This window comes from Pseudophryne corroboree, chromosome 7 (genome assembly GCF_028390025.1).
Source record: "Pseudophryne corroboree isolate aPseCor3 chromosome 7, aPseCor3.hap2, whole genome shotgun sequence".
NCBI lineage: Eukaryota > Metazoa > Chordata > Amphibia > Anura > Myobatrachidae > Pseudophryne > Pseudophryne corroboree.
The window spans coordinates 424,326,748-424,354,285 of record NC_086450.1 but is presented as its reverse complement, the minus strand read 5'-3'; the positions used below and the strand labels follow the sequence as shown (position 1 = coordinate 424,354,285).

General features: G+C 46.3%; 1 protein-coding gene across 8 annotated transcripts in view; it reads right to left on the bottom strand.

Annotated features, from left to right (window-relative positions):
- The window catches only part of MPRIP (myosin phosphatase Rho interacting protein), a 206,753-nt gene that overhangs the window by 151,783 nt on the left and 27,432 nt on the right, over positions 1–27,538 (bottom strand). For all 8 annotated transcript variants that reach the window (XM_063934824.1, XM_063934821.1, XM_063934822.1 and 5 more), the window contains exon 2: positions 8,321–8,398. In XM_063934824.1, the coding sequence (XP_063790894.1) occupies positions 8,321–8,398 (78 nt within the window). The remainder of the gene's footprint in view (positions 1–8,320; positions 8,399–27,538) is intronic.

Genomic DNA, 27,538 nt, shown 5'->3' with positions numbered 1-27,538 from the left:
ACCACCTTAGGGAGAAACTGGGGACGAGTCCGCAGCTCTGCCCTGTCCGAATGGACAATCAGATATGGGCTTTTGTGAGACAACGCCGCCAATTCTGACACTCGCCTGGCCGAGGCCAGGGCCAACCGCATGGTCACTTTCCCTGTGAGATATTTCAAATCCACAGATTTGAGCGGTTTAAACCAATGTGATTTGAGGAATCCCAGAACTACGTTGAGATCCCACAGTGCCACTGGAGGCATAAAAGGGGGTTGTATATGCAGTACTCCCTTGACAAACTTCTGGACTTCAGGAACTGAAGCCAATTCTTTCTGGAAGAAAATCGACAGGGCCGAAATTTGAACCTTAATGGACCCCAATTTGAGGCCCATAGACATTCCTGTTTGCAGGAAATGCAGGAACGACCGAGTTGAAATTTCTTCGTGGGGCCTTCCTGGCCTCACACCACGCAACATATTTTCGCCACATGTGGTGATAATGTTGTGCGGTCACCTCCTTCCTGGCTTTGACCAGGGTAGGAATGACCTCTTCCGGAATGCCTTTTTTCCCTTAGGATCCGGCGTTCAACCGCCATGCCGTCAAACGCAGCCGCGGTAAGTCTTGGAACAGACATGGTACTTGCTGAAGCAAGTCCCTTCTTAGCGGCAGAGGCCATGAGTCCTCTGTGAGCATCTCTTGAAGTTCCGGGTACCAAGTCCTTCTTGGCCAATCCGGAGCCACGAGTATAGTTCTTACTCCTCTACGTCTTATAATTCTCAATACCTTGGGTGTGAGAAGCAGAGGAGTTAAGACATACACCGACTGGTACACCCACGGTGTTACCAGAACGTCCACAGCTATTGCCTGAGGGTCTTTTGACCTGGCGCAATACTTGTCCAGTTTTTTGTTCAGGCGGGACGCCATAATGTCCACCTTTGGTCTTTCCCAACGGTTCACAATCATGTGGAAGACTTCCCGATGAAGTCCCCACTCTCCCGGGTGGAGGTTGTGCTGAGGAAGTCTGCTTCCCAGTTGTCCACTCCCGGAATGAACACTGCTGACAGTGCTATCACATGATTTTCCGCCCAGCGAAAAATCCTTGCAGTTTCTGCCATTGCCCTCCTGCTTCTTGTGCCGCCCTGTCTGTTTACGTGGGCGACTGCCGTGATGTTGTCCCACTGGATCAATACCGGCTGACCTTGAAGCAGAGGTCTTGCTAAGCTTAGAGCATTGTAAATTGCCCTTAGCTCCAGTATATTTATGTGGAGAAAAGTCTCCAGACTTGATCACACTCCCTGGAAATTTTTTCCCTGTGTGACTGCTCCCCAGCCTCTCAGGCTGGCCTCCGTGGTCACCAGCATCCAATCCTGAATGCCGAATCTGCGGCCCTCTAGAAGATGAGCACCCTGTAACCACCACAGGAGAGACACCCTTGTCCTTGGAGATAGGGTTATCCGCTGATGCATCTGAAGATGCGATCCGGACCATTTGTCCAGCAGATCCCACTGAAAAGTTCTTGCGTGGAATCTGCCGAATGGAATCGCTTCGTAATAAGCCACCATTTTTTTTTATTTTTTTTTTCCAGGACTCTTGTGCAATGATGCACTGACACTTTTCCTGGTTTTAGGAGGTTCCTGACTAGCTCGGATAACTCCCTGGCTTTCTCCTCCGGGAGAAACACCTTTTTCTGGACTGTGTCCAGAACCATCCCTAGGAACAGCAGACGTGTCGTCGGAAACGGCTGCGATTTTTGATATTTAAAATCCACCCGTGCTGTCGTAGAACTACTTGAGATAGTGCTACTCCGACTTCCAACTGTTCTCTGGACCTTGCCCTTATCAGGAGATCGTCCAAGTAAGGGATAATTAAGACGCCTTTTCTTTGAAGAAGAGTCATCATTTCGGCCATTACTTTGGTAAAGACCCGGGGTGCCGTGGACAATCCAAACGGCAGCGTCTGAAACTGATCGTGACAGTTCCGTACCACGAACCTGAGGTACCCTTGGTGAGAAGAGCAATTTTGGGACATGGAGGTAAGCATCCTTGATGTCCAGGGACACCCTATTGGTTCGCTATCACTGCTCTGAGTGACTCCATCTTGATTTGAACCTTTGTATGTAAGTGTTCAAAGATTTCCCATTTAGAATAGGTCTCACCGAGCCGTCCGGCTTCAGTACCACAATATAGTGTGGAATAATACCCCTTTCCTTGTTGTAGGAGGGGTACTTTGATTATCACCTGCTGGGAATACAGCTTGTGAATTGTTTCCAATACTGCCTCCCTGTCGGAGGAAGACCTTGGTAAAACAGACATCAGGAGCCTGCGAGGGGGAGACGTCTCGAATTTCCAATCTGTACCCCTGGGATACTACTTGTAGGATCCAGGGGTCCACTTGCGAGTGAGCCCACTACGCGCTGAAAATCTTGAGACGACCCCCTACCGCACCTGAGTCCGCTTGTACGGCCCCAGCGTCATGCTGAGGACTTAGTAGAAGCGGTGGAGGGCTCTGTTCCTGGGAATGGGCTGCCTGCTGCAGTCTTCTTCCCTTTCCTCTATCCCTGGGCAGATATGACTGGCCTTTTGCCCGCCTGCCCTTATGGGGACGAAAGGACTGAGGCTGAAAAGACGGTGTCTTTTTCTGCTGAGATGTGACTTGGGGTAAAAAAGATGGATTTTCCAGCTGTTGCCGTGGCCACCAGGTCCGATGGACCGACCCCAAATAACTCCTCCCCTTTATACGGCAATACTTCCATGTGCCGTTTGGAATCTGCATCACCTGACCACTGTCGTGTCCATAAACATCTTCTGGCAGATATGGACATCGCACTTACTCTTGATGCCAGAGTGCAAATATCCCTCTGTGCATCTCGCATATATAGAAATGCATCTTTTAAATGCTCTATAGTCAATAAAATACTGTCCCTGTCAGGGTATCAATATTTTCAGTCAGGGAATCCGACCAATCCACCCCAGCGCTGCACATCCAGGTTGAGGCGATCGCTGGTCGCAGTATAACACCAGTACCTTTTTAGGATATTTTCCAGCCTCTCAGCTGGCTCCTTGAGGGCGGCCCTATCTGGAGACGGTACCGCCACTTGTTTTGATAAGCGTGTGAGCGCCTTATCCACCCTAAAGGGTGTTTTCTGTCGGGAAAAGGTATACCGCCAATAATTTTCTATCGGGGGAAACCCACTCATCATCACACACTTCATTTAATTTATCTGATTCAGGAAAAACTACAGGTAGTTTTTTCACACCCCACATAATACCCTTCTTTGTGGTACTTGTAGTATCAGAAATATGTAACACCTCCTTCATTGCCCTTAACATGTAACGTGTGGCCCTAAAGGAAAATACGTTTGTTTCTTCACCGTCGACACTGGAGTCAGTGTCCGTGTCTGTGTCGACCGACTGAGGTAAATGAGCGTTTTACAGCCCCTGACGGTGTTTGAGACGCCTGGACAGGTACTAATTTGTTTGCCGGCCGTCTCATGTCGTCAACCGACCTTGCAGCGTGTTGACATTATCACGTAATTCCTTAAATAAGCCATCCATTCCGGTGTCGACTCCCTAGAGAGTGACATCACCATTTCAGGCAATTGCTCCGCCTCCTCACCAACATCGTCCTCATACATGTCGACACACACGTACCGACACACAGCACACACACAGGGAATGCTCTGATAGAGGACAGGACCCCACTAGCCCTTTGGGGAGACAGAGGGAGAGTTTGCCAGCACACACCAAAAACGCTATAATTATACAGGGACAACCTTTATATAAGTGTTTTTCCCTTATAGCATTTTAATATATATATACATATCGCCAAATAAGTGCCCCCCCTCTCTGTTTTAACCCTGTTTCTGTAGTGCAGTGCAGGGGAGAGCCTGGGAGCTTTCCCACCAGCATTTCTGTGAGGGAAAATGGCGCTGTGTGCTGAGGAGAATAGGCCCCGCCCCCTTTTCGGCGGGCTTCTTCTCCCGTTTTTCTGAGACCTGGCAGGGGTTAAATACATCCATATAGCCTCAAGGGCTATATGTGATGTATTTTTAGCCATAAAAAAGGTATTATACATTGCTGCCCAGGGCGCCCCCCTCAGCGCCCTGCACCCTCAGTGACCGCTGTGTGAAGTGTGCTGACAACAATGGCGCACAGCTGCAGTGCTGTGCGCTACCTCATGAAGACTGAAAAGTCTTCTGCCGCCTGTTTCTGGACCTCTTCAATCTTCGGCATCTGCAAGGGGGGTCGGCGGCACGGCTCCGGGACGAACCCCAGGGTGAGACCTGTGTTCCGACTCCCTCTGGAGCTAATGGTGTCCAGTAGCCTAAGAAGCCAATCCATCCTGCACGCAGGTGAGTTCACTTCCCTCCCCTAAGTCCCTCGATGCAGTGAGCCTGTTGCCAGCAGGACTCACTGAAAATAAGAAACCTAAAAACTTTTTCTAAGCAGCTCTTTAGGAGAGCCACCTAGATTGCACCCTGCTCGGACGGGCACAAAAACCTAACTGAGGCTTGGAGGAGGGTCATAGGGGGAGGAGCCAGTACACACCACCTGATCCTAAAGCTTTATTTTTGTGCCCTGTCTCCTGCGGAGCCGCTAATCCCCATGGTCCTGACGGAGTCCCCAGCATCCACTTAGGACGTTAGAGAAATGTGTCTTAGTTTCAACGTGACTAGGACGCACAAGAAGACTATCATTTAATTTCATATACGACACTTGTGCAGTACTATCTGTGCGGCTGAGTCTCTGAATCTGTACATGAAGTGCTACAATGTAGTAGCAGCTGTCTTCCAATACAAGCTCCAGATTGTCACACACAATATACAAGTATCATATCAATTAATCAGCACAGTCTCCTTGTGCATCCTAGCCGCATTGAGTTGCGAATAAAGGGCCCTACACACTAGCAGATAACATTGCACGATATGAACGTTCTCGTTCATTAATAAACGAGAACTCGTTCATATTGTGCAGTGTGTAGGCACCAACGATGAACGATGCGCGGCCCCGCACTCGTTCATCATTGGTGCCCCGTTGCTTATGAACGCAGGCCAATATGGACGAGACTCCATATTAGCATGTATTGCTATCGCGCCGGGTGGAGTGAAGAAACTTCCCTCCCCCTCGCCGCCGGGTCGCCCGTATCGGAGGTCGGGCAGCTTGGCGGCGGGTCGCCTAGCCTGTAGGGCCCTTAAGCATTTTTGACAAATAAAAAAAAAAAAAAGACACCCAATGTGAGCCGTACTGCATGGGACCTGGCAGCTCACTCACGCCAGGCATCTCACGTTGCATGACGTATTGAGGCTAGGTGTAGGAGGACGCATCTATATGACTAATGCTATAGAGACCCAGCCTATAACACAGTTAGTTGATCAATTAACACCCACACAGTATGACAAAGACGCAACTGGATTTTTAGGATTCAGCAATTGTAGAACTGCAATGATGTGGCCATCTCACCATTTTGCCAACACAGATACCCCCAAGCCCCTCCCCCGTGTGGGGTGAGACATAGCTGGGCTCAGCCTACTGAGGCTGTAAGACAGCTCTGGGTTATAGCAACCTACAAATTGGGGTTTTTGCACAGCAGAAGCAACAAAACGTAAAGTTGGGTACACACTGGAGTGGGCGACCATTCATGCAAACAATAGGATGAATGCCTTGGAGAACAAATTGAGTGTACACACTGGAACAAGTTTAAGGGAGGGCGGAATGATCATGTTCAGTCCTTCACTAGCTTGTACAAGGTCTGATGTGCAGACCATCAGACCTAGCAACCGCGGGAGCGCGCAATCACCCATACACACTGAACAATGTAGGCAATTTATCATTACAAAATAGCAAATCAGCCTGACATTGCTCCAGTGTGCACCCAGCTTAAGCAAAAAAGGCAATATTGGGGAGTATTCAATTAGGGCCATTTTTTTCAACCAGTTGAAAAAAAAAACTGCACTTTGCCCATTATTTGGTAGAAAAATCTGCATGAGCGAAAACACGTGGATTGGCGAATTCGCCACCGATCCACGTGTTCTGTTGAATTTGCAGGCGTTTAACAGTTTTTGGGTCCGTTTCGCCCATGCAGATTTGACAAAAAAAAAAAAAAACAACATATGGCATAGCTTGCCATTTCCATTTTTTTGATTCACTAAAGCTTCACTTTAGTTTATCAGTCCTCCATGTGCCGCCTGGTTCTTACAAATTGAGAGTGGTCAAATGCTAACCCCTCTCTATGGGACCACATACACCTGTATAGCTCTACAAGGAAGGCACCGTGGCAGATGCATTATATAAGGGGAGTGCCGACCAATCCAGGACTTAGATAGATAGATAGATAGATAGATAGATAGATAGATAGATAGATAGATAGATAGATAGAAGTAAAGCAGAGCCTTTAACAAAGACGAACAACATCCTCATTGTCTCATTGTTGTGTTTACTGTTGCACAACAACAAAAATGATCCCTGTGTAGGATTGTATTTTTACTGCTCGTCTAGGCAGCATCTTTTAATAAACCCCAGTCAGGAGGCAGAAGTTTCTCATATTCCCCGTGCTATTTTAAGGGAATGACAACAGCTAGAAAGTGTCAGGAGATTGTTAAAGATAAACTAAAGAAGAAAAAAAAACAAGAAACGTACTATTTAACCGACTGCGTTCCGCTGGGAAAGTAGGCAGGATGCGCATATATGGTAAGGGCTTGTACTCCATTCTAGCTGGAAACAATGAGTCTTTAGAAGAGTTATGTAGGTTTGGCTCCTGTATTTGTTTGAGGCTGCCTAATCCTCGAATTATTGCGTTTTACATTGGTTAGACTTCTATATTTAATCTGTTATTAAATGATGAGGTCAGAGACAGGAAATACACAAGTCTAATTGAGATGGGATACTACTCTAACCGGAGTCTCCGATAGGAAACGCTGAAGCCCATCAGAAACCGGGGAATGGAGTTGGGGGTGAGGGGAATTAACCCATGCACAATTGATAACAGATGTTTGCTAGCAAAACATTCTCACACTCCATTCATAAAAAAAAAAAAATCCACAGAGACAAAGAGGGGGGGGGGGGGGGGGGGGGGGGTTTGGCGGATACATAGAGCTTGTTTCTCATTTCCTATGTATCTTACAACCTGAAGAACACAAAGCAGTCTTCGGCAACAGATGAATAGCGCCGGGAATTAGCTCCCGACGCTATTCAATTCAGCTAAAGTTAAGTTGGTGAATGCCCGTTCTCGCCGGCTTAACAGGTAGTTTTGTCGGGAGAACGCGCATTCTCCGACTTAACTGCCCGCGGCGATGCCGATTCCCGACAGAATCAGCCTCGCGGCAGCACTTTTGTCGGTTTTCTTCTCACCCCCCGGGGGTGAAAGAATACTTCCCGACAATTGCGGGTAACTAGTAGCTGAATTGAATAGCGTCGGGAGCTAATTCCCGGCGCTATTCATCTGTTGCTGAATTGAATCGACCCCATAGAGTGGGAATAGAACCAACGGCAAGCGCAGCAAGCCACCGAGCCCGCTGCGTGGCGACCACAGCGAGCCCGCAATGAGCTCTGTTGCGCTCGACCCACCCAACGGCAGCTGCTGCCAGGATCCCTCCGTCAGTATGCTGACTACCGGGATCCCAGGCACAGCAATGCGTTACCAACCCCCTTGAAAATATACCTAATGTATGGTGGATTGGTCCGTAAGCAAATTTCCATAGGTTATTACAGACATATGTTAAGCAGAGGCCAAAATCAACAACCAGCAGAATTCATCCTGCCAACTACTGCAGTGGAGGAGCCCTGGCACACACAGTATTTTTTTTTTTTTTTGCAAACCACATGAATATCCAAAGCCACTGACAGAAAGTAATTAGATCTAGCATAAGATAGCACACAGTCTCCACTTAATCCTTACCCATGCTGCACCGTCTACGGTAATAAACTCAAACCCATCTGTACAGCGGGTGAGGGGAGAGCCACTCATGAGACACAGATGAAAAAACACAGTGTCTGTTGGCACCCAGCCACACGTCCATTATATCATCAGGCTTATAGATTTATAATGCATTTATATGGACAGATTAAAACATAGGCAGACTGCACTCCCCCAGTAGACCCTTCATGCCCCTGTCCGACACTGGGCTGCAGCAATGCCATGACAGGGGGGTGGCAGATAAAGCAAGCATTCTAGTGGTTTAAAAAGATGACAACTGCAAATGTACCTCTTTCCAATGATAAATGATTAAAACAAACAAGATTTTGATACTTAAACATGCAGTCTTAATATACGGGGTAGGAAGACAAACACCAACTTCACCAACATTAATTTGCAGCCAATAGCAAAGACTATTTCTAATTCTTACCCGGGATCGGTGCATGGGGTTGTCAAAGTCCGTGCCCTCTGGTGCCAGCAATAACCATCCCCCGTAAATGGGCTTGGCCTGTAACAGAACCAAAACAGTGTTATTAAAAAATAAACAAAAAGGTCAAACAAAAAAAAAAAAATTATATATATATATATATATATATATATATATATATATATATATATATATATATATATATATATATATATATATATATATATATATATATAAAAAAAAAAAACACACAATTATCAAAAAAAGATATGAACATATTATTTGAAGGGGGGGGGGGGAGGAGGTGGTGGTGGTGGTGGTGGGGGGGGGGGGGTTTGATAATGCATAGCAGTTTCTGCCCAGTAGACTTATTAAAAACACCTGGTCAGTCCCTGCGATCTGTATGTGATCTTGCCGCACGGGATGCCGAATGTCAGTATACCGACATCGGCATCCTGGGTGCTAGAATGCCGGCAGAGGGGCGAGCATACCCTGTCCTTAACCTGAAGTGGCATTTATTAGTGTCTCCCATAGTAAGTCCTCAAACCCCTCACAATCCAGTTATGAAGGATATCCATGCTTGAGCATAGGTGACCTAATCAGCAGCAGTTATTTTGAATGAACAAATCTGTGCTCGAGCATGGATATCCTTAAAACCAGGGTTGTTGGGGGCTTTGACGGCCAAGTCTGAATATCTTGTAAACAGCTGCCGAACTGCAAATGTTAATAAAATGTCAAATATCTCGCGTTCTCTCAATGTATGAAAAGTTTTACATTTGTGTCTGTTATAAGTTGCTCACTGTATTTAGGTAAACTGCTATGCATAGTTTTAGCAGCCCTCTGACACAAGAAGGCTGAATATGCAGTCAGAGCAGTTGCCTGCAGACAGTCTGGGGGGTGGCGGATTTCACCTGTATACACACATTGCATCGCACAGTGCTCTGCTCAATGTTCACTGCGTCTGTCTGTGTCTGCGCTGGATCAGAGGCGACAGAAGCACCTTAACATGGACCAGCTGGTGACAGGCAGAGAAAGGCCAGCGGGAAGTCCTGGGGTTCCGTTTATATGTTACAGGAAGATCTGCCACAATGATCCTAAGCAGCAGCTCACAGAGGAACCAGGTCTTCACAGCCTGCACGAGGTGCGTCCACACCCTCACTATACATCGGGGTGTACAGCGGGGACTTTGCAGGGCACCTGCTCCCACGGCAAACGTTACACCACAGAGATTGCGCCTCTGATCCATCACTCACGCTCTGCTTTGCTTAGAAAATGTATGACTATATAAGGGATATGCGCTGGAAGCACACTTTATAAACAGTTTACTTATACAGGGCCCGACTCCGGGGCTGAGCCGGACTGGAAGACTATTGCTGACAACACACAGACCCCCGTGCGTTGGCCCGTTCTCAGATTAGGCACCTTTTCTGGGATTTAAATCTTTACATTTTATCTCTCTGCGCCCACTGGAGGATTACCAGAAATCTCCACTCATCGCATGATGACCAAAATGTATATAGTCACAGAACAGGAGAGGCATATGGCAAATACAAGCCGTCACTCAGCACACTGTGTGACGGGAATAAGAACACCTCATCAGAACTCCCGAAATCCATTCTATACTGGCTGACCCAATACACACAGGTGGTATTTACAACAGGCGCATCTGGCTATTACTTTCTTCTTTAAGGCATTTCCAAACATGTTGTTCATGGTGATAGGAGTCATTCGCAGACATTTGGCGCTGGTTCAGACGCAGACAACAAGTTATTTATATGGGAATATAAACTTATACAGTGCCCGCGGTTGGCTTTTTCCAGCGCTGTCTGTATTTTACACTGAGAAATGCACCCTGCCGTTAGTTGGTGCGCCCCACTGATGTCAGGATAAAAGCAGACATTAGAGGAGGGAACGAGTTGTCATTGGAAGAGCATTTTCTCATACCCCTTCCTGTACTATTTGCACAACACAATGCCCGATCAGTTGATCTGCAGATATATCGTGCAGTGTGTACCCACCATTAGGATAGGGGTAGATGTATGAAACAGTGAAAAAGTGGAGAAGTGAGCCAGCTTTGAAGTGACAATTGTCGAGTGAATTCAGATTATAGGTAGCATCTGACTGGTCTGCTTCCTACATTTATCCCCTTATTATTTAGAATTATTACAGTTATTTATATGCATATTACACTGTGCTTTACAGCTGGGAACACACCATTAATAAGATTAATAACAAACAGAGAAAGAGGTGAGAGGGCCCTGCTCGCAAGCTTACAGTCTACAGAACATCTAATACATCGAAAATAACAAATAAGCCTTTACTCCTGTGTACAGTACGTGGACATAAAACAGACTTAGTGGCCCGATTTTGCGTTGCACACTAGTCGTCGACAATTATACCTGCACGGCGTGCATGGAACCTAATGCAAATATTTGCGTATGCAGCGTTACATGACTATGCAATCGCACAGCCCCTATCCATCAGCTTATGGAAGCAGCAGTCATCATCAGCACACACTTGCACCAGCCATATACCTGCTGCAGTAGACTCTGCACAGCCCAGGACTCCAGCTGCAAAGTGACTGACAATCAGGGAGCGTCTGTGGGCAGTAACGGGGGAAGTCTAAGAGGGCTCAATATGAATCTTATGTCTGCGTCTTTGTACGCGAGCGGTGGTTCTCAGACGGGATCGCAGCTGCAAATGGGCATCCAACATAGCAATTCAATTGTTTTTGGGCACCCATTAGTTATAACGCTAGTTGCGCCCAAAAGCGCAGAGTTTAACTGCGTAAAGCGGGGATAGGAGAATAAATACTCCCTGGAACAACGGAACTAATCCTCGCATGACTGTCTGCCACCGGGAGAAAAGACCAATAGACCACCAGGGACAGTTTGCCGACACTTCATGTCAACATATCGGGTAGACAGGATGAATGTAGAGATGGTCAATGTCGACATGAGCCTGACGACATTCTCATGTTGATCTGATGACTGTCAACAAGTCACACCCCACCCACTGTGCCTTATTAGATAACTAAAATTGGTTTCAAGATTCATCCAGTGAAGCTGTGTGCCACAAAAGGGATTATTAAATTAAGTTGGGAATGCTAACCACTGTGCAAGCAAAACACCAGGACTTCTTGCTTGTTCAAATACATATTCCTGATCACATGACAGATTTCCTTGTTATACCCTTAGTTCCTGAGATGACCATTAGCACAAGAAGTAATAATTCCACACTGTGTCACAGTGTCACAGTCAAGGGTTCATCTCCTTTCCCCCATCAGATAGCGCTGTGTGTGTTTACAAGGAGTTGTTATGGCGAGGAGGAAATGAAGCAAGAATTTGGCACTGCAGAAGGCAAGAGACTAAACTAATGAGTCTATAGAATATGTTCCAGATAAGAGGCATCCTTGAAGGCATTGCAGTTCTCCTCTTCTCTGCCTCCCTAACCTGTCTGGTATGGCTTTACAATGGGAACTCTCCAGGATACATGTGGGTGTTTCGGAGTGCCCCCCCCCCCCACCAATTTGTGGCGTGCAGAAAAGGGCAAAATAAAGCCGATAGATGGGAGACAGAGCAGTGTTTTCCAAGTAACAAAATGACTATTATGGCAGATAATGAATGCAGAGCCCCATACGTGCGCTGACCTTACAGCGCAGTGGGGGAGGAGAGAACGGTGGCCAGAGGTACTGACAGCGAAGAGAGGAGGATCTGGATAGGTCAAAAAGAGACAAATGGTAACAAAGAAACAAAGTAACAACAAGCATCATAACCTCACACCATGACTAGTATATAAGTGCCCCAACACAACCTCTAAAGTGTACTGGATACCGGTGGCCGCAATCCTTGGCCTGAATCATATTCAGTCAGTCATACTGTACTAGTGACATCACTGAGGTGCACCAAAATGATATATGCAAACAATTTAGGGGCTTGCTGCAGCTTGAGAGAAATCTGGGGGGCCTGCGTTATGAATTAGCCTGTATAAGGTCCTGACTGGCTTCTGGGTGTTCATTTCAACAGTCATACACAAAAACTATAATATGCAGGCAACGCCATCCTCCGTTTGGCACCCAGGTCAGGCTGGGAAGCGCCACCTCTCTGTCCCCTCCCCCGCTCTCTCTAGTACCACTACACTTCACCAGAACATCTCCTCGCTGCACGGTGTGGCTCCAGGCCTGTCGGCTACTCAGTGCGGCACTGGAGAGAGCAGAGCGTCTCTTATGGCATTAGGGACTGTAAAGCAGATACAGCCAACCATGTTTACCCTATGGATCTGCGCCCTGGGTAGCGGCCCTACATGCACTGGTACAGCCCTGCAAGCAGGGGAATAAAGGTTGCAGATAAGAACAGAAGGTCCTGAAACTATAATGCTCGATTTCATCCAATTTCGAGCATTCGGGCCGATACATCTGGTGAAATCGGGCATTTTGGATGTGTTTCCGATCCGATGTGCGTTCCCGCGAGGGTCGGATCGGCTCCCCTAGATTGTTAGTGCTGCACTCGTGATAGGTCTGTTCCCACAGGCATATATCGCATGCAAAATGTACCAAATCGTATGGAATCGTATGGAACCACTACCGGGAAGCTCCCAGGAGAGGTCAAGGAAAATCGCCTCTGACTTCAGCCTCAGGACATATCGTTGTAGTGTATGGGGCCCTTAACAGTCAGGTTTGTCAATGTAAACATTTGTACTCTATTTATATGACATAAAAAATAAGAATTTACTTACCGATAATTCTATTTCTCATAGTCCGTAGTGGATGCTGGGCGCCCATCCCAAGTGCGGATTGTCTGCAATACTTGTATATAGTTATTGTTACGTCCTAGTGGATGCTGGGAACTCCGTAAGGACCATGGGGATTATACCAAAGCTCCCAAACGGGCGGGAGAGTGCGGATGACTCTGCAGCACCGAATGAGAGAACTCCAGGTCCTCCTCAGCCAGGGTATCAAATTTGTAGAATTTAGCAAACGTGTTTGCCCCTGACCAAGTAGCTGCTCGGCAAAGTTGTAAAGCCGAGACCCCTCGGGCAGCCGCCCAAGATGAGCCCACTTGTGGAATGGGCTTTTACAGATTTTGGCTGTGGCAGGCCTGCCACAGAATGTGCAAGCTGAATTGTACTACAAATCCAACGAGCAATCGTCTGCTTAGAAGCAGGAGCACCCAGCTTGTTGGGTGCATACAGGATAAACAGCGAGTCAGATTTTCTGACTCCAGCCGTCCTGGAAACATATTTTCAGGGCCCTGACTACGTCCAGCAACTTGGAGTCCTCCAAGTCCCTAGTAGCCGCAGGCACCACAATAGGCTGGTTCATGTGAAATGCTGAAACCACCTTAGGGAGAAATTGAGGGCGAGTCCTCAGTTCTGCCCTGTCTGAATGAAAAATTAGGTAAGGGCTTTTATACGACAAAGCCGCCAATTCGGAGACACGCCTGGCTGAAGCCAGGGCTAACAGCATGACCACTTTCCATGTGAGATATTTCAATTCCACAGTGGTGAGTGGTTCAAACCAATGTGATTTTAGGAGACTCAACACTACATTGAGATCCCAAGGTGCCACTGGAGGCACAAAAGGAGGCTGTATATGCAGTACCCCTTTGACAAACGTCTGAACTTCAGGCACTGAAGCCAGTTCTTTTTGGAAGAAGATCGACAGGGCCGAAATTTGAACCTTAATGGACCCTAATTTTAGGCCCATAGATATTCCTGTTTGCAGGAAATGCAGGAAACGACCCAGTTGAAATTCCTCTGTAGGGGCCTTCTTGGCCTCACACCACGCAACATATTTTCGCCAAATGCGGTGATAATGTTTTGCGGTTACATCCTTCCTGGCCTTGACCAGGGTAGGGATGACTTCATCTGGAATGCCTTTTTCCTTCAGGATCCGGCGTTCAACCTCCATGCCGTCAAACGCAGCCGCGGTAAGTCTTGGAACAGACAAGGTCCCTGCTGGAGCAGGTCCTTCCTTAGAGGTAGAGGCCACGGGTCCTCCGTGAGCATCTCTTGAAGTTCCGGGTACCAAGTCCTTCTTGGCCAATCCGGAGCCACGAGTATAGTTCTTACTCCTCTCCGTCTTATAATTCTCAATACCTTGGGTATGAGAGGCAGAGGAGGGAACACATACACTGACTGGTACACCCACGGTGTTACCAGAGCGTCCACAGCTATTGCCTGAGGGTACCTTGACCTGGCGCAATACCTGTCTAGTTTTACTCTAAGCAGCTCTGGAGAGCTACCTAGCATGCACCCTTCTCGGCCGGGCACAAAAATCTAACTGAGGCTTGGAGGAGGGTCATAGGGGGAGGAGCCAGTGCACACCAGCTAGTCAGAAAGCTTTTACTTTTGTGCCCAGTCTCCTGCGGAGCCGCTATTCCCCATGGTCCTTACGGAGTTCCCAGCATCCACTAGGACGTCAGAGAAACCTGTATTATGAGGAATATTAATGTACGCTGGGAGTGACTGGCTCACTAATTTAACACCTGCCGACCCCTCCCTTCCTCAAGTTAAGCCTCCTTTGATGCAAGTGTGACTAGTTGCAGCATTGCTGCCCATAAAAGGGTCTATCAACATTAATCAGTACGCTCTGTATCTAGTCCTATTGTGGAGGGGAACCGCTCAGCACTAGGCACCGCACTAATGGGGGAAGAGGTTGCATCTGTGCATTGGAAACAATTCTATATACACAGCAAGTCTGTTGTCACAGGTAGCTTGACCGTAGCACGGCTCCAGCTAGAAAAAGGTACAGCACCCAAAGTCCGTATCTGTACCAGCACTGACATGCGGAAGCACAGGCGGGACTCTGCATGCAGTATTTTCTGATCACAGTCACCCAGGAGCAGCTGAGTGCTATCAAAGCGCCACACTTCTAGCTTCAAAAGAGGTAGCATGCTAAAGCCCCATGGGTCAGATGTACCGAGAGAAAGAGAAAGAAAAGTACCAGCTAATCCGCTGCTAAAGCCCCATACACACTAGACTAGAAAGTAAAAGATCTCGCTCAGAAGGAACAATATGAGCGAGATCTTTCACAATCTTGTCCAACGTGTACACTCAATGTTGTTAACGATGCGCGCTCCCGCACATCGTTAACGACCCCCTCCCTCATCTGAACATGTACAGACAAGGGACGTCCTCGTCAATGACAGCCGGTGTCGTTCCCCCGCCGTCGCTCCCTTACCCGCTGGCATCGGAAAGTGTGTATGCACTTGCCGAAGACGGCACCCCACCGCTGCCAATATCGGTGGGTGCTCGGCTGGTGTGCACTGGGCTTAACTGTCATTTTCTAACAGACTGTAACATGACAGTTAGGAGCTGATTGGCTAGTAGTAGTAGCACATCAGATCCCGCGTGACCTCTCACACCCATAGAGCGAGAGAAATAAATCACTCAATAACAAACTTCTCTGGAGGGTGATCACCTACACACAGTGGAGAACAAGTATTCTGTAAGATACATAGCACAGCATTTCCTGCCACAGTTTTGCTATTAGTGAATGGTAAAACTATGGCAGGGCATTCTGGGATGTATAGTGTCACAACAGCTGGAGAGCCAAAGATTGGCCCGGGCGACATCTTCATGCTGCTGCCAATCCCATATTTTCCTTTAGACAGGAAGTGTGTTACTGTATTTTCCTTTAGACAGGAAGTGTGTCCCGCAGGTTGAACTTCTCATCCTCAGATCATACATGCAAACATATTATCCGTCGTAATCGCAGGCACATGGTACCATGTTTTATGCACATACAATGGATTGTTCGATCAGCGTCATTTGAGTGTATGCTTTTTGTCAGGCATACGATGGATCGTGATACGATCCATCGTATGGGGGCACACAACGGGTCACAAAATCGTATGCACATCGTGTGTCCTCAAAAAAACAAATCGTGTCCAAGAGCTTCCGAGGCGTTCGAGGGAAATCGTGAGTTGATTCGCATTGGATGCTGGTCGTCCTAATGTATGGGCAGCATAACGTTCAGTTTATAGACTGCTTTAAGGGTGCCTTTAAGTTGCAGTTTTTAATGTGTTTTATTGTAAACATAGTACCCGGATAACGCAACTAACGTGGACTGTTTACTGTAAGAGCAGGGCGGCATTTCCCGCTGTTCCTTTCTGTCTTGCCGTCCTGATGATGGCAGCTGTCTGGCCGCATATAGGAAGGTACAATGTTCAGGAGGAAAACAAACATTGGAAATCCCTGGGTGCTTTGTGTGATGGACGGAGACAGCCTGGTATCTTCCTCACGCACATGTCCAGGAATCTGGGCCAGTAATCGCCTCTGCAACATATCCCAGCACACGGATTCATTTCACTTGGATAAACAGACCATAAACAGCTGTAGTGTATCTGGGGTTGACCTAATGTGTGGAACAAGTTTTGTACGCATGTTGTAAGAGGTATTTCCTTCCACTGCGCAGATTAGGAGGCAAAAATCAATGTACAATCAATCTCTTTGCCAGGAGTTGCTGTCATGGAAGATCATGACCTGACCAGTAGAACAATGATGCTGTACACAACTTGCTCTGTGCGTTACACACTGAAGAACGTTTAAAGTGGACCCGTCGCTACCACATAACAGTCATTAAAACACAAGTATTCTTTCAAATCTGCTTTGCACATAAATATAGTGATAACAATACACTATGTCACTAGCAGATTACAGAAATGGTGTGATGATTTAAGATCACCTGAATGCCAACAGCAGCACAGAGTATATCAGGACAAGAGTGATATGTCCATGAGAACAAGGATGTACTGGACAGTGGCAGTGACAAGATGTGAGGAGCGGAAGGAAAGTAGTAGGAAGCCGCAGACCAAGATAGTGGAAGGAATAGGGTCCCCCAGCAGCACATAGTATATCAGGATATGAGTGAAGTGTTACTGAAGTTACAGGAGTAATTCCAGAGGACTGGAAAAGACCGAACGTAGTCCCACTGCACAAAAGTGGAAGCAAGGAATAGGCAAACAACTACAGACCAGTGAGTCTTACAACAATAATGGGGAAAACACTCTTAAAAGAAAGAGTTGTAGATTATCTCAAATCCATCAATTTACAGAATCCCAAACAGCATGGATTCACTGGGGGGAGATCATGTCAAACAAATCTTATTGACTTTTTCAACTGTGTGACTAAAGCAGGCATTCCCAACCACGGTCCTCGAGGCACACCAACAGTGAAGGTTTTAGTGATATCCAGGCTTCGGCACAGATTACGTAATTAGTAGCTCAGTTATTTTGATTTAACCATCTGTGCTGCAGCCTGGATATCACTAAAACGTGCACTGTTGGTGTGCCTTGAGGACCGTGGTTGGGAATGCCTGGACTAAAGTGATGGATCAAGGTGGAGCCGTGAATATAGCTTATCTAGACTTTAGTAAGGCTTTTGACTCTGCTCCAGATCGCAGACTGCTAAAAAAAAAAAAAAACTTAATGCTAAAAACAAGACAATAGATCAAAGGCAACACATAGGAAAGATTGAACCGATAAGTCCACTAATTCACAGATAGTATGTCCTCGTCTGATTCACATTTTCCTCCAGAGGTGGTTCATGTGAATAAAATTAAAATAAAATAAAATAAAAAATCGACAAAAAATGTGTAGTACTGTCTTTGTTTTGTTTTGTTTTTATTCACTTGAACCACCTCTGGAGGAAAACGTGAACGTTGGATCTTTCCTATGTGTTGCCTTTGATCTATTGTCTTTTTTAGCTTTTAGTATATTATTTAACCGATTTGGGCAGGTCTTTTGGCAATCTGATTGGGCGTACACTTGTAAAAAAAAATTTGCCTAGAATCCTCACTAACCTCTCCCTTTTTCCATACTAAATAATCTTGAAAGCTTGGGACTGGATACGAAAATTATTGAATGGATAAGATCTTGGTTGTAGGATAGAAAACAGAGAGTTGTGGTAAATGGAGTGCAATCTATGGAGGGAAATGTTACCAGTGGAGTACCCCAGGGATCTGTACTTGGACCAGTGCTTTTTAAGATCTTTATTGGTGACATTGCAAATGGCATTAAAGGAATAGTATGCCTTTTTGCAGATGACACAAAGGTATGCAACAGGGTAGACACACCAAGTGGGGTAAAACAAATGACTTGAGGATCTAGGTAGACTAGAGGAATGGTCAAGAGTGTGGCAACTACAGTTTAATGCAAAAAAAAAAAAACAGCAAAATCATGCACTTAGCTCTCAAAAATCCAAAGGCTAAATATAGTATTAATGGCACTAGACTGGAAACTACTGAGGAGGAAAGGGATCTAGGAGTCACTATTTCAGGTGACTTAAAGGCAGGTAATCAAAGTAACAAAGCAATGAGGAAGGTTAGTCAGATGCTTGGCTACATTGGGAGAGAAATCAGCAGCAGAAAGAAAGAAGTAATAATGTCACTGTATAGGTCACTGGTACGGCCTCAGCTAGAATACTGCGTTCAATTCTTGAGGCCATATCTTCAAAAGGATATTAATACATTAGAGACTGTACAAAGAAGGGCAACTAAAATGGTGCAGGGACTAAATCACAAAACATACCCAGAAAGACTAAAAAAAAACCTCAATTTGTATAGTTTGGAGCAGAGACGTGAAGGGGGGGACACGATAAAACCCTTGATATATTTGAAAGTTTCTAACAAAGACCAGGAGGGAAACACTCTACAAATGAAGAGAAGCAATAGGACACAAGGACATGCACTGAGACTGGAGGGAGGTAAAGTAGGTTCAGGGGAAATTTGAGGAAAAATTACTTCACAGAAAGGGTAGTGGACAAGTGGAATAGTCTCCCATCAGAGGTGGTAGAGGCTAAGACAGTAGAGCAATTTAAATATGCATGGGATAGACATAAGGATAAACTTGCAAAGAAATAAGGCTCAAATAAGGTTTGAGATACAAATATGGTAAAAAATAAAAAAGGGGGTCAGACTAGATGGGCCAAGTGGTTCTTATCTGCCGTTAAATACTATGATTCTATGAGTACAAGGCTGCATGTGAAATGGGCAGTGACCCGATGTCATGTGGGGAATGGAGGCATCAGAAAGCCACTAACTGAGCGTTATATAATGGAAGGAGCAGGGTCCCCCAGTTACACAAAGTATATCTGAAGATGAGTGATGCGTCAGTAAGGACAGAGGGCTGCATGTAAAAGGGGCAGTGTCATTATGTAAAAAGGAGAATGAAGGCAGCAGAAATAGCCAAAGACTGACAGTTATATAGTGGAAATAGCAGGTTTCTCCCAACAGCACATAGTGTGTTAGGAGATGATTGATGGGTTATTGAATACAGGGACTGCATGTGACAGGGGAAATGACCTGACGTGGGGAGGGGACTAGAGGCAGCAGGAAGACACATACTGAGTGTTATATAGTGGAAGGAGCAGGGTCCCCAGCAGCACAGTGGTAAGGTGACTCATGACCCGATATAAAGATTCTTGTGTCAGACCTATATACAGAATACCATTCATACATTCAACATTGATCATAGCACCATATTCACATCCTGCAAAAAATGGATTGTCATCTGCAGTACGAGCAAAAAAACAACAACACATTGGGGGTAATTCTGAGTTGATCGCAGCAGGAACTTTGTTAGCAGTTGGGCAAAACCATGTGCACTGCAGGGGGGGTCAGATATAACATGTGCAGAGAGAGTTAGATTTGGGTGGGTTATTCTGTTTCTGTGCAGGGTAAATACTGGCTGCTTTATTTTTACACTGCAATTTAGATTGCAGATTGAACACACCCACCCAAATCTAACTCTCTCTGCACATGTTATATCTGCCTCCCCTGCAGTGCACATGGTTTTGCCCAACTGCTAACAAAGTTCCTGCTGCGATCAACTCAGAATTACCCCCATTGTCACAATCTTATCCCATTACACATGTGCACAATTACCTTTTGAAACAGACATCGTTTTTCCTATAACCCATATTAAAGTGCAGGAAGTAAAAGAAGGGCCGTTAAATTAGGCTCTCTCCTTTACATGCCGCTGCCCCTGACAAATATTCTCTAATAAAACCTTAGTTTGTCCATATCACAATAAACTGTTCTACACTTCCCCTCACAGTTTGCTCAGCCCATAATGCACTGCTTTAAGTCTGCACACGACACTGTGACTGCCATATATAGGAATGAACTGATTGCCTCAGATAGCAATTGGTTTGATAACAGTCATTGTACAATCCAGATACGCTTTTCCAGTGTTACGAACTACGCGCGATTCAACATTGAATTAAACCAATTTATCTGCATCCTGAAAGCCAATCACCATATTCCACACTGCACAACGCAGATGATGAATCTGCAAAGTGTCTGCTGTCTCTACACAGTATGTGGAGTTGGAGGACATGAATAACTTAAGCGGAGACAATTAGCTAAGACAAGGGAACTGTGTGCTTTTGCTTACTGTCTCCTGACAACGAATACTCACAGGGAGAGAGTTTGCTCCTAGTGAATACACTAATGCTCTATGTCCCTCGGTGAGAAATCACAGTTCACCACCCCTTTCACGGAAAATGAAAACTTATTTCCTAAAGCTGCTGTTTGTGCCACGTTCATTTACCAGTTCTCTGCCATTGTCCACTTCCAAAATGATGTCAATCACACGCCAAGCACAGCTCTCTCCTCCTGTGAAGCGTCGAGTTGTTTTGTCCTGTCCGCTTCCCATCGGATGTCGTTCCGTCCTAACCACCGTCATATGATCCCTCGTGAGTACACAGGGCTGGCTGGAGATTGTAGCAGAGCACCGGTGTTTACTACACAACTCATTCACAACTCGCACATTCATATAATTCACCAAGTTCAAACAGGGATGATCAATAAATGGGATTAGTGGAAGGGAAGGCCAAGATATACTAATGGCAGGTAAGGTGAATCACCTAATATGACAGCTGGATAGTGCTACACGAGGGACAAGGTTGACTGTAAAACCAGTTAGTACAAGTCATTTTACAGTAAAAGGTAAGAGAGCTGTCACCGGAAACCGATTATCCAGGAAGCTTCATAAACCAGAAAGGAAAAAATGCTAAACGATATTTTACGGACATGATCACCAAATCTTCTAACACTCAGCGTGAGGGGAGGGCCAGGTAATTCTACATAGAATTAGCGTGAGGGGAGGCGGCTCATCGTGGAACCATGATTCCAACGCAGCTGGGTAGGAAACACCGTACCGGTACTGCTTATATACATGCACTCAAATTGCAGTATGCTTTAACCTGCTCACACAGTCATCTTGTTTGGTGGCAGGCCCATTTTAACATTCTTTTATTTACATTTGTCAGGTTAACTAAAGGGTAAGGTAGGTACCTGGGTTTAAAGTGCATGTGTTACCTACAAAGGAAAATAATGCCGCTTGTCCATTTACTATGAGCCACAGTCTCACGAATATTAATTATGCTACATAATTTTTGGTCATCAAGGGCAACGGTGAGGTCAGTGACTGCTGGTACAATGGGGTAAATTTACTAAGATGGGAGTTCTATTTAAGATGGGATGTTGTCCATAGCAACCAACCAGATTCTACTTCTCATTTATCTAGCACCTTCTAGAAGATAATACATGGAATCTGATTGGTTGTTGTGGGCAATATCCCATCTTAAATAGAACTCCCATCTTAGTAAATTTACCCAAATGTGTTTACTGGAGTATTCATTCAGACCAACAACTGGCTGCTTCCACTGAGTGAAATAAAAACGGAAGACGCAAAATGGATCACGGATGTACCCTGGAATCCTCACCTTACTGTATACGTCTCAGTCAAGTCATACCTTCTATTCTAGACATTTTCAACATTCTGACTTTAACAGCTCCACGTATAATCACTTCTATCCCCCAACAAACCCCAGGTAAAGACATCCCTCCGCAGTAACACTCTCCTCCTATGCTCAGCCTGTGTCATCTGGCTCACCCATCTTACTTGGGGCTCCCAGTATTTTCACCCCATACTCATTAAAGCACAGTAAAATAGTTATATGGATTTACATGTATTAAAATGTAAAAAGAAACGGGTAAGCAGTCCAAACTAAAGATTGAGGGTGGCACAATTTGTTAAACGAGGCCGTTGCAACCTTTTAGTCTGTAGTGACGTAAAATAGTAGCCAGTTGCTCAGCACCCGGCTGACTGCAACTTGGAACCAGCATCAGAGGAGTTAAACATTAAAAGGCACTTAACCCATTGCGGCTGAACTTTTTTTTTTTTTTTAAACCGCCCAGAGTGGAGATGAGAGCCAACATTCCCTAAGTGAGTCACTTGGCAGGGAACCATCAAAGCACTGAGATTACGGGTTACATCACCAGAGTGGATTACGGTGTTATGTCACAGGCCGGGGCCCACACAGGAACCCGGAGAAGTTTTGAGGAGACAGTCAACGCACGGCTCTGCAGCCCACTCCTCTCCCCTCCTGCGTATATATTCCAGGGTTTACAATGTGCAAAATTGCAAAAGAGTCTCCTACACAACTTTTCAACTCCAAAAAAGGGAAAGCAGAGACTGCTATCTAAATATACAGACATATTGGATCTATGGGACTCCTTTAAATAGGTTTAGGGCTTATACACGAGCCCCAGTGACATTCGTGGGAATTAACAGTGCGTTGTTCTACACTGTGCAGAATTTCCTGGTCTTCATTATGGATAATAATGCACAGGATTAATTGTGCAGCTCTGTATAGTATGTCATGTTTTGTAGCAGCTCAATGACACCTTCTGTACACAGTGTGCAGATTCCGTATGGTCTTCTAATCCTGCAAAGCATAGCGAGACGCTCTTGCTTACTGTGTGCATTAACTAGATATGTATACAATAACAGGACTGCTCAGCCCCTTTTCTTTAACCACAAAACATAGATCTGATACATACATTTAATTCCAAATATATATATATATATATATATATATATATATATATATATATATATATATATATATATATATATATAATAAGATTTTACTTACCGATAAATCTATTTCTCGTAGTCCATGCTGGGACTCCGTCAGGACCATGGGGGAATAGCGGCTCCGCAGGAGACAGGGCACAAAATTTAAAAGTTTGACCACTAGGTGGTGTGTACTGGCTCCTCCCCCCATGACCCTCCTCCAAGCCTCAGTTAGGATACTGTGCCCGGACGAGCGTACACAATAAGGAAGGATTTTGAATCCCGGGTAAGACTCACACCAGCCACACCAATCACACCGTACAACTTGTGATCTGAACCCAGTTAACAGTATGACAAACGTAGGAGCCTCTGAACAGACGGCTCACAACAATAACAACCCGATTTTTTTGTAACAATAACTATGTACAAGTATTGCAGACAATCCGCACTTGGGATGGGCGCCCAGCATCCACTACGGACTACGAGAAATAGATTTATCGGTAAGTAAAATCTTATTTTCTCTGACGTCCTAGTGGATGCTGGGGTTCCTGAAAGGACCATGGGGATTATACCAAAGCTCCCAAACGGGCGGGAGAGTGCGGATGACTCTGCAGCACCGAATGAGAGAACTCCAGGTCCTCCTTAGCCAGGGTATCAAATTTGTAGAATTTTACAAACGTGTTCTCCCCTGACCACGTAGCTGCTCGGCAGAGTTGTAATGCCGAGACCCCTCGGGCAGCCGCCCAAGATGAGCCCACCTTCCTTGTGGAATGGGCCTTGACAGATTTACGCTGTGGCAGGCCTGCCACAGAATGTGCAAGTTGAATTGTGCTACAAATCCAACGAGCAATCGTCTGCTTAGAAGCAGGAGCACCCAGCTTGTTGGGTGCATACAGTAAAAACAGCGAGTCAGATTTTCTGACTCCAGCCGTCCTTGAAATATATATTTTCAATGCTCTGACAACGTCCAGCAACTTGGAATCCTCCAAATCGCTAGTAGCCGCAGGCACCACAATAGGCTGGTTCAGGTGAAACGCTGAAACCACCTTAGGCAGAAAGTGAGGACGCGTCCGCAGTTCTGCCCTGTCCGAATGGAAAATCAGATATGGGCTTTTATACGATAAAGCCGCCAATTCTGACACTCTCCTGGCTGAAGCCAGGGCCAGTAGCATGGTTACTTTCCATGTAAGATATTTCAAATCCACCAATTTGAGTGGCTCAAACCAATGGGATTTGAGAAAATCCAAAACTACATTAAGATCCCACGGTGCCACTGGGGGCACAACCGGGGGCTGTATATGTAGTACTCCTTTTACAAAAGTCTGGACTTCAGGAACTGAAGCCAATTCTTTCTGGAAGAAAATCGACAGGGCCGAAATTTGAACCTTAATGGACCCTAATTTGAGGCCCATAGACAATCCTGTTTGCAGGAAATGTAGGAATCGACCCAGTTGAAATTCCTCCGTCGGGGCCTTCCTGGCCTCACACCACGCAACATATTTTCTCCAAATGCGGTGATAATGTTGTGCAGTCACCTCCTTCCTGGCTTTTACCAGGGTAGGGATGACCTCTTCCGGAATGCCTTTTTCCCTTAGGATTCGGCGTTCAACCGCCATGCCGTCAAACGCAGCCGCGGTAAGTCTTGGAATAGACACGGTCCCTGCTGAAGCAGGTCCCGTCTTAGAGGTAGAGGCCACGGATCTTCCGTGAGCATCTCCTGAAGTTCCGGGTACCAAGTTCTTCTTGGCCAATCCGGAGCCACGAGTATCGTTCTTACTCCCCTTTGCCGTATAATTCTCAGTACTTTTGGTATGAGAGGCAGAGGAGGAAACACATACACTGACTGGTACACCCATGGTGTTACCAGAGCGTCTACAGCTATTGCCTGAGGGTCTCTTGACCTGGCGTAATACCTGTCCAGTTTTTTGTTGAGGCGGGACGCCATCATGTCCACCATTGGTCTTTCCCAATGGACCACAATCATGTGGAAGACTTCTGGATGAAGTCCCCACTCTCCCGGGTGCAGATCGACCATAGCAGAGACACTCTTGTCCTTGTGGACAATTTTATCCGCTGATGCATCTGCAGATGCGATCCGGACCATTTGTCCAGCAGATCCCACTGAAAAGTTCGTGCATGGAATCTGCCGAATGGAATCGCTTCGTAAGAAGCTACCATTTTTCCCAGGACTCTTGTGCATTGATGCACAGATACTTTTCCTGGTTTTAGGAGGTTCCTGACTAGATCGGATAACTCCCTGGCTTTCTCCTCCGGAAGAAATACCTTTATCTGAACAGTGTCCAGAATCATCCCTAGGAACAACAGACGTGTCGTCGGGATCAGTTGGGATTTTGGAAAATTCAGAATCCACCCGTGTTGTTGGAGCACTACTTGGGTTAGTGCTACTCCGACCTCCAGCTGTTCTCTGGACCTTGCCCTTATCAGGAGATCGTCCAAGTAAGGGATAATTAAGACGCCTTCTCTTCGAAGAAGGATCATCATTTCGGCCATTACCTTGGTAAAGACCCGGGGTGCCGTGGACAATCCAAACGGCAGCGTCTGAAACGGATGATGACAGTTTTGGACCACGAACCTGAGGTACCCTTGGTGTGAAGGACAAATTGGAACATGAAGGTAAGCATCCTTGATGTCCAAGGACACCATAAAATCCCCTTCTTCCAGACTCGCTATCACTGCTCTGAGTGACTCCATCTTGAACTTGAATTTTTGTATGTACAGGTTCAGAGATTTTAGATTTAGAATCGGTCTTACCGAGCCGTCCGGCTTCGGTACCACAAATAGCGTGGAGTAATACCCCTGTCCCTGTTGTAGGAGGGGTACCTTGACTATCACCTGCTGAGAATACAGCTTGTGAATGGCATCCAATACCGTCGCCCTGTCGGAGGGAGACGTTGGCAAAGCAGACTTTAGGAAACGGCGAGGAGGGGACTTCTCGAATTCCAACCTGTAACCCTGAGATACTACCTGCAGGATCCAGGGGTCCACCTGCGAGTGAGCCCACTGTGCGCTGAAATGTTTGAGGCGACCCCCCACCGCCCCTGAGTCTGCTTGTAAGGTCCCAGCGTCATGCTGACGCCTTTGTAGAAGCCGGGGAGGGCTTCTGCTCCTGGGAAGGAGCTGCTTGTTGCAGTCTCTTACCCTTTCCTTTGCCTCGGGGCAAATAGGAATGTCCTTTTGCTCGTTTGTTCTTATAGGAACGAAAGGACTGCGGCTGAAAAGCCTGCGGCTTTTTCTGCTGGGAGGTGACCTGGGGTAAAAAGGTGGATTTTCCGGCCGTTGCCGTGGCCACCAGATCCGATAGACCGACCCCAAATAATTCCTCCCCCTTATACGGCAATACTTCCATATGTCGTTTGGAATCCGCATCACCTGACCACTGGCGCGTCCATAAACTTCTTCTGGCAGATATGGACATCGCACTTACTCTTGATGCCAGAGTGCAAATATCTCTCTGTGCATCTCGCATATAAAGAAATGCATCCTTTAACTGCTCTATAGTCAGTAAAATACTGTCCCTATCCAGGGTATCAATATTTTCAGACAGTGACTCCGACCAAGCCACGCCAGCACTGCACATCCAGGCTGAGGCGATTGCTGGTCTCAGTATAACACCCGTATGTGTGTATATACTTTTTAATGTATTCTCCAGCCTCCTATCAGCTGGATCCTTGAGGGCGGCCGTATCAGGAGACGGTAACGCCACTTGCTTTGATAAGCGTGTGAGCGCCTTATCCACCCTAGGAGGTGTTTCCCAGCGCGCCCTAACCTCTGGCGGGAAAGGGTATAATGCCAATAACTTCTTTGAAATTAGCAGTTTTCTATCTGGGGTAACCCACTCTTCATCACACACTTCATTCAGTTCCTCTGATTCAGGAAAAACTATCGGTAGTTTTTTCACACCCCACATAATACCCCTTTTTGTGGTACTTGCAGTATCAGAGATATGCAAAGCCTCCTTCATTGCCGTGATCATATAACGTGTGGCCCTACTGGAAAATACGTTTGTTTCTTCACCGTCGACACTGGATTCAGTGTCAGTGTCTGGGTCTGTGTCGACCGACTGAGGTAAAGGGCGTTTTACAGCCCCTGACGGTGTCTGAGACGCCTGGACAGGTACTAACTGGTTTGCCGGCTGTCTCATGTCGTCAACCGACTTTTGTAGCGTGCTGACACTATCCCGTAATTCCATAAACAAAGCCATCCATTCTGGTGTCGACTCCCTAGGGGATGACATCACCATTACAGGCAATTGCTCCGCCTCCACGCCAACATCGTCCTCATACATGTCGACACACACGTACCGACACACAGCAGACACACAGGGAATGCTCTGATA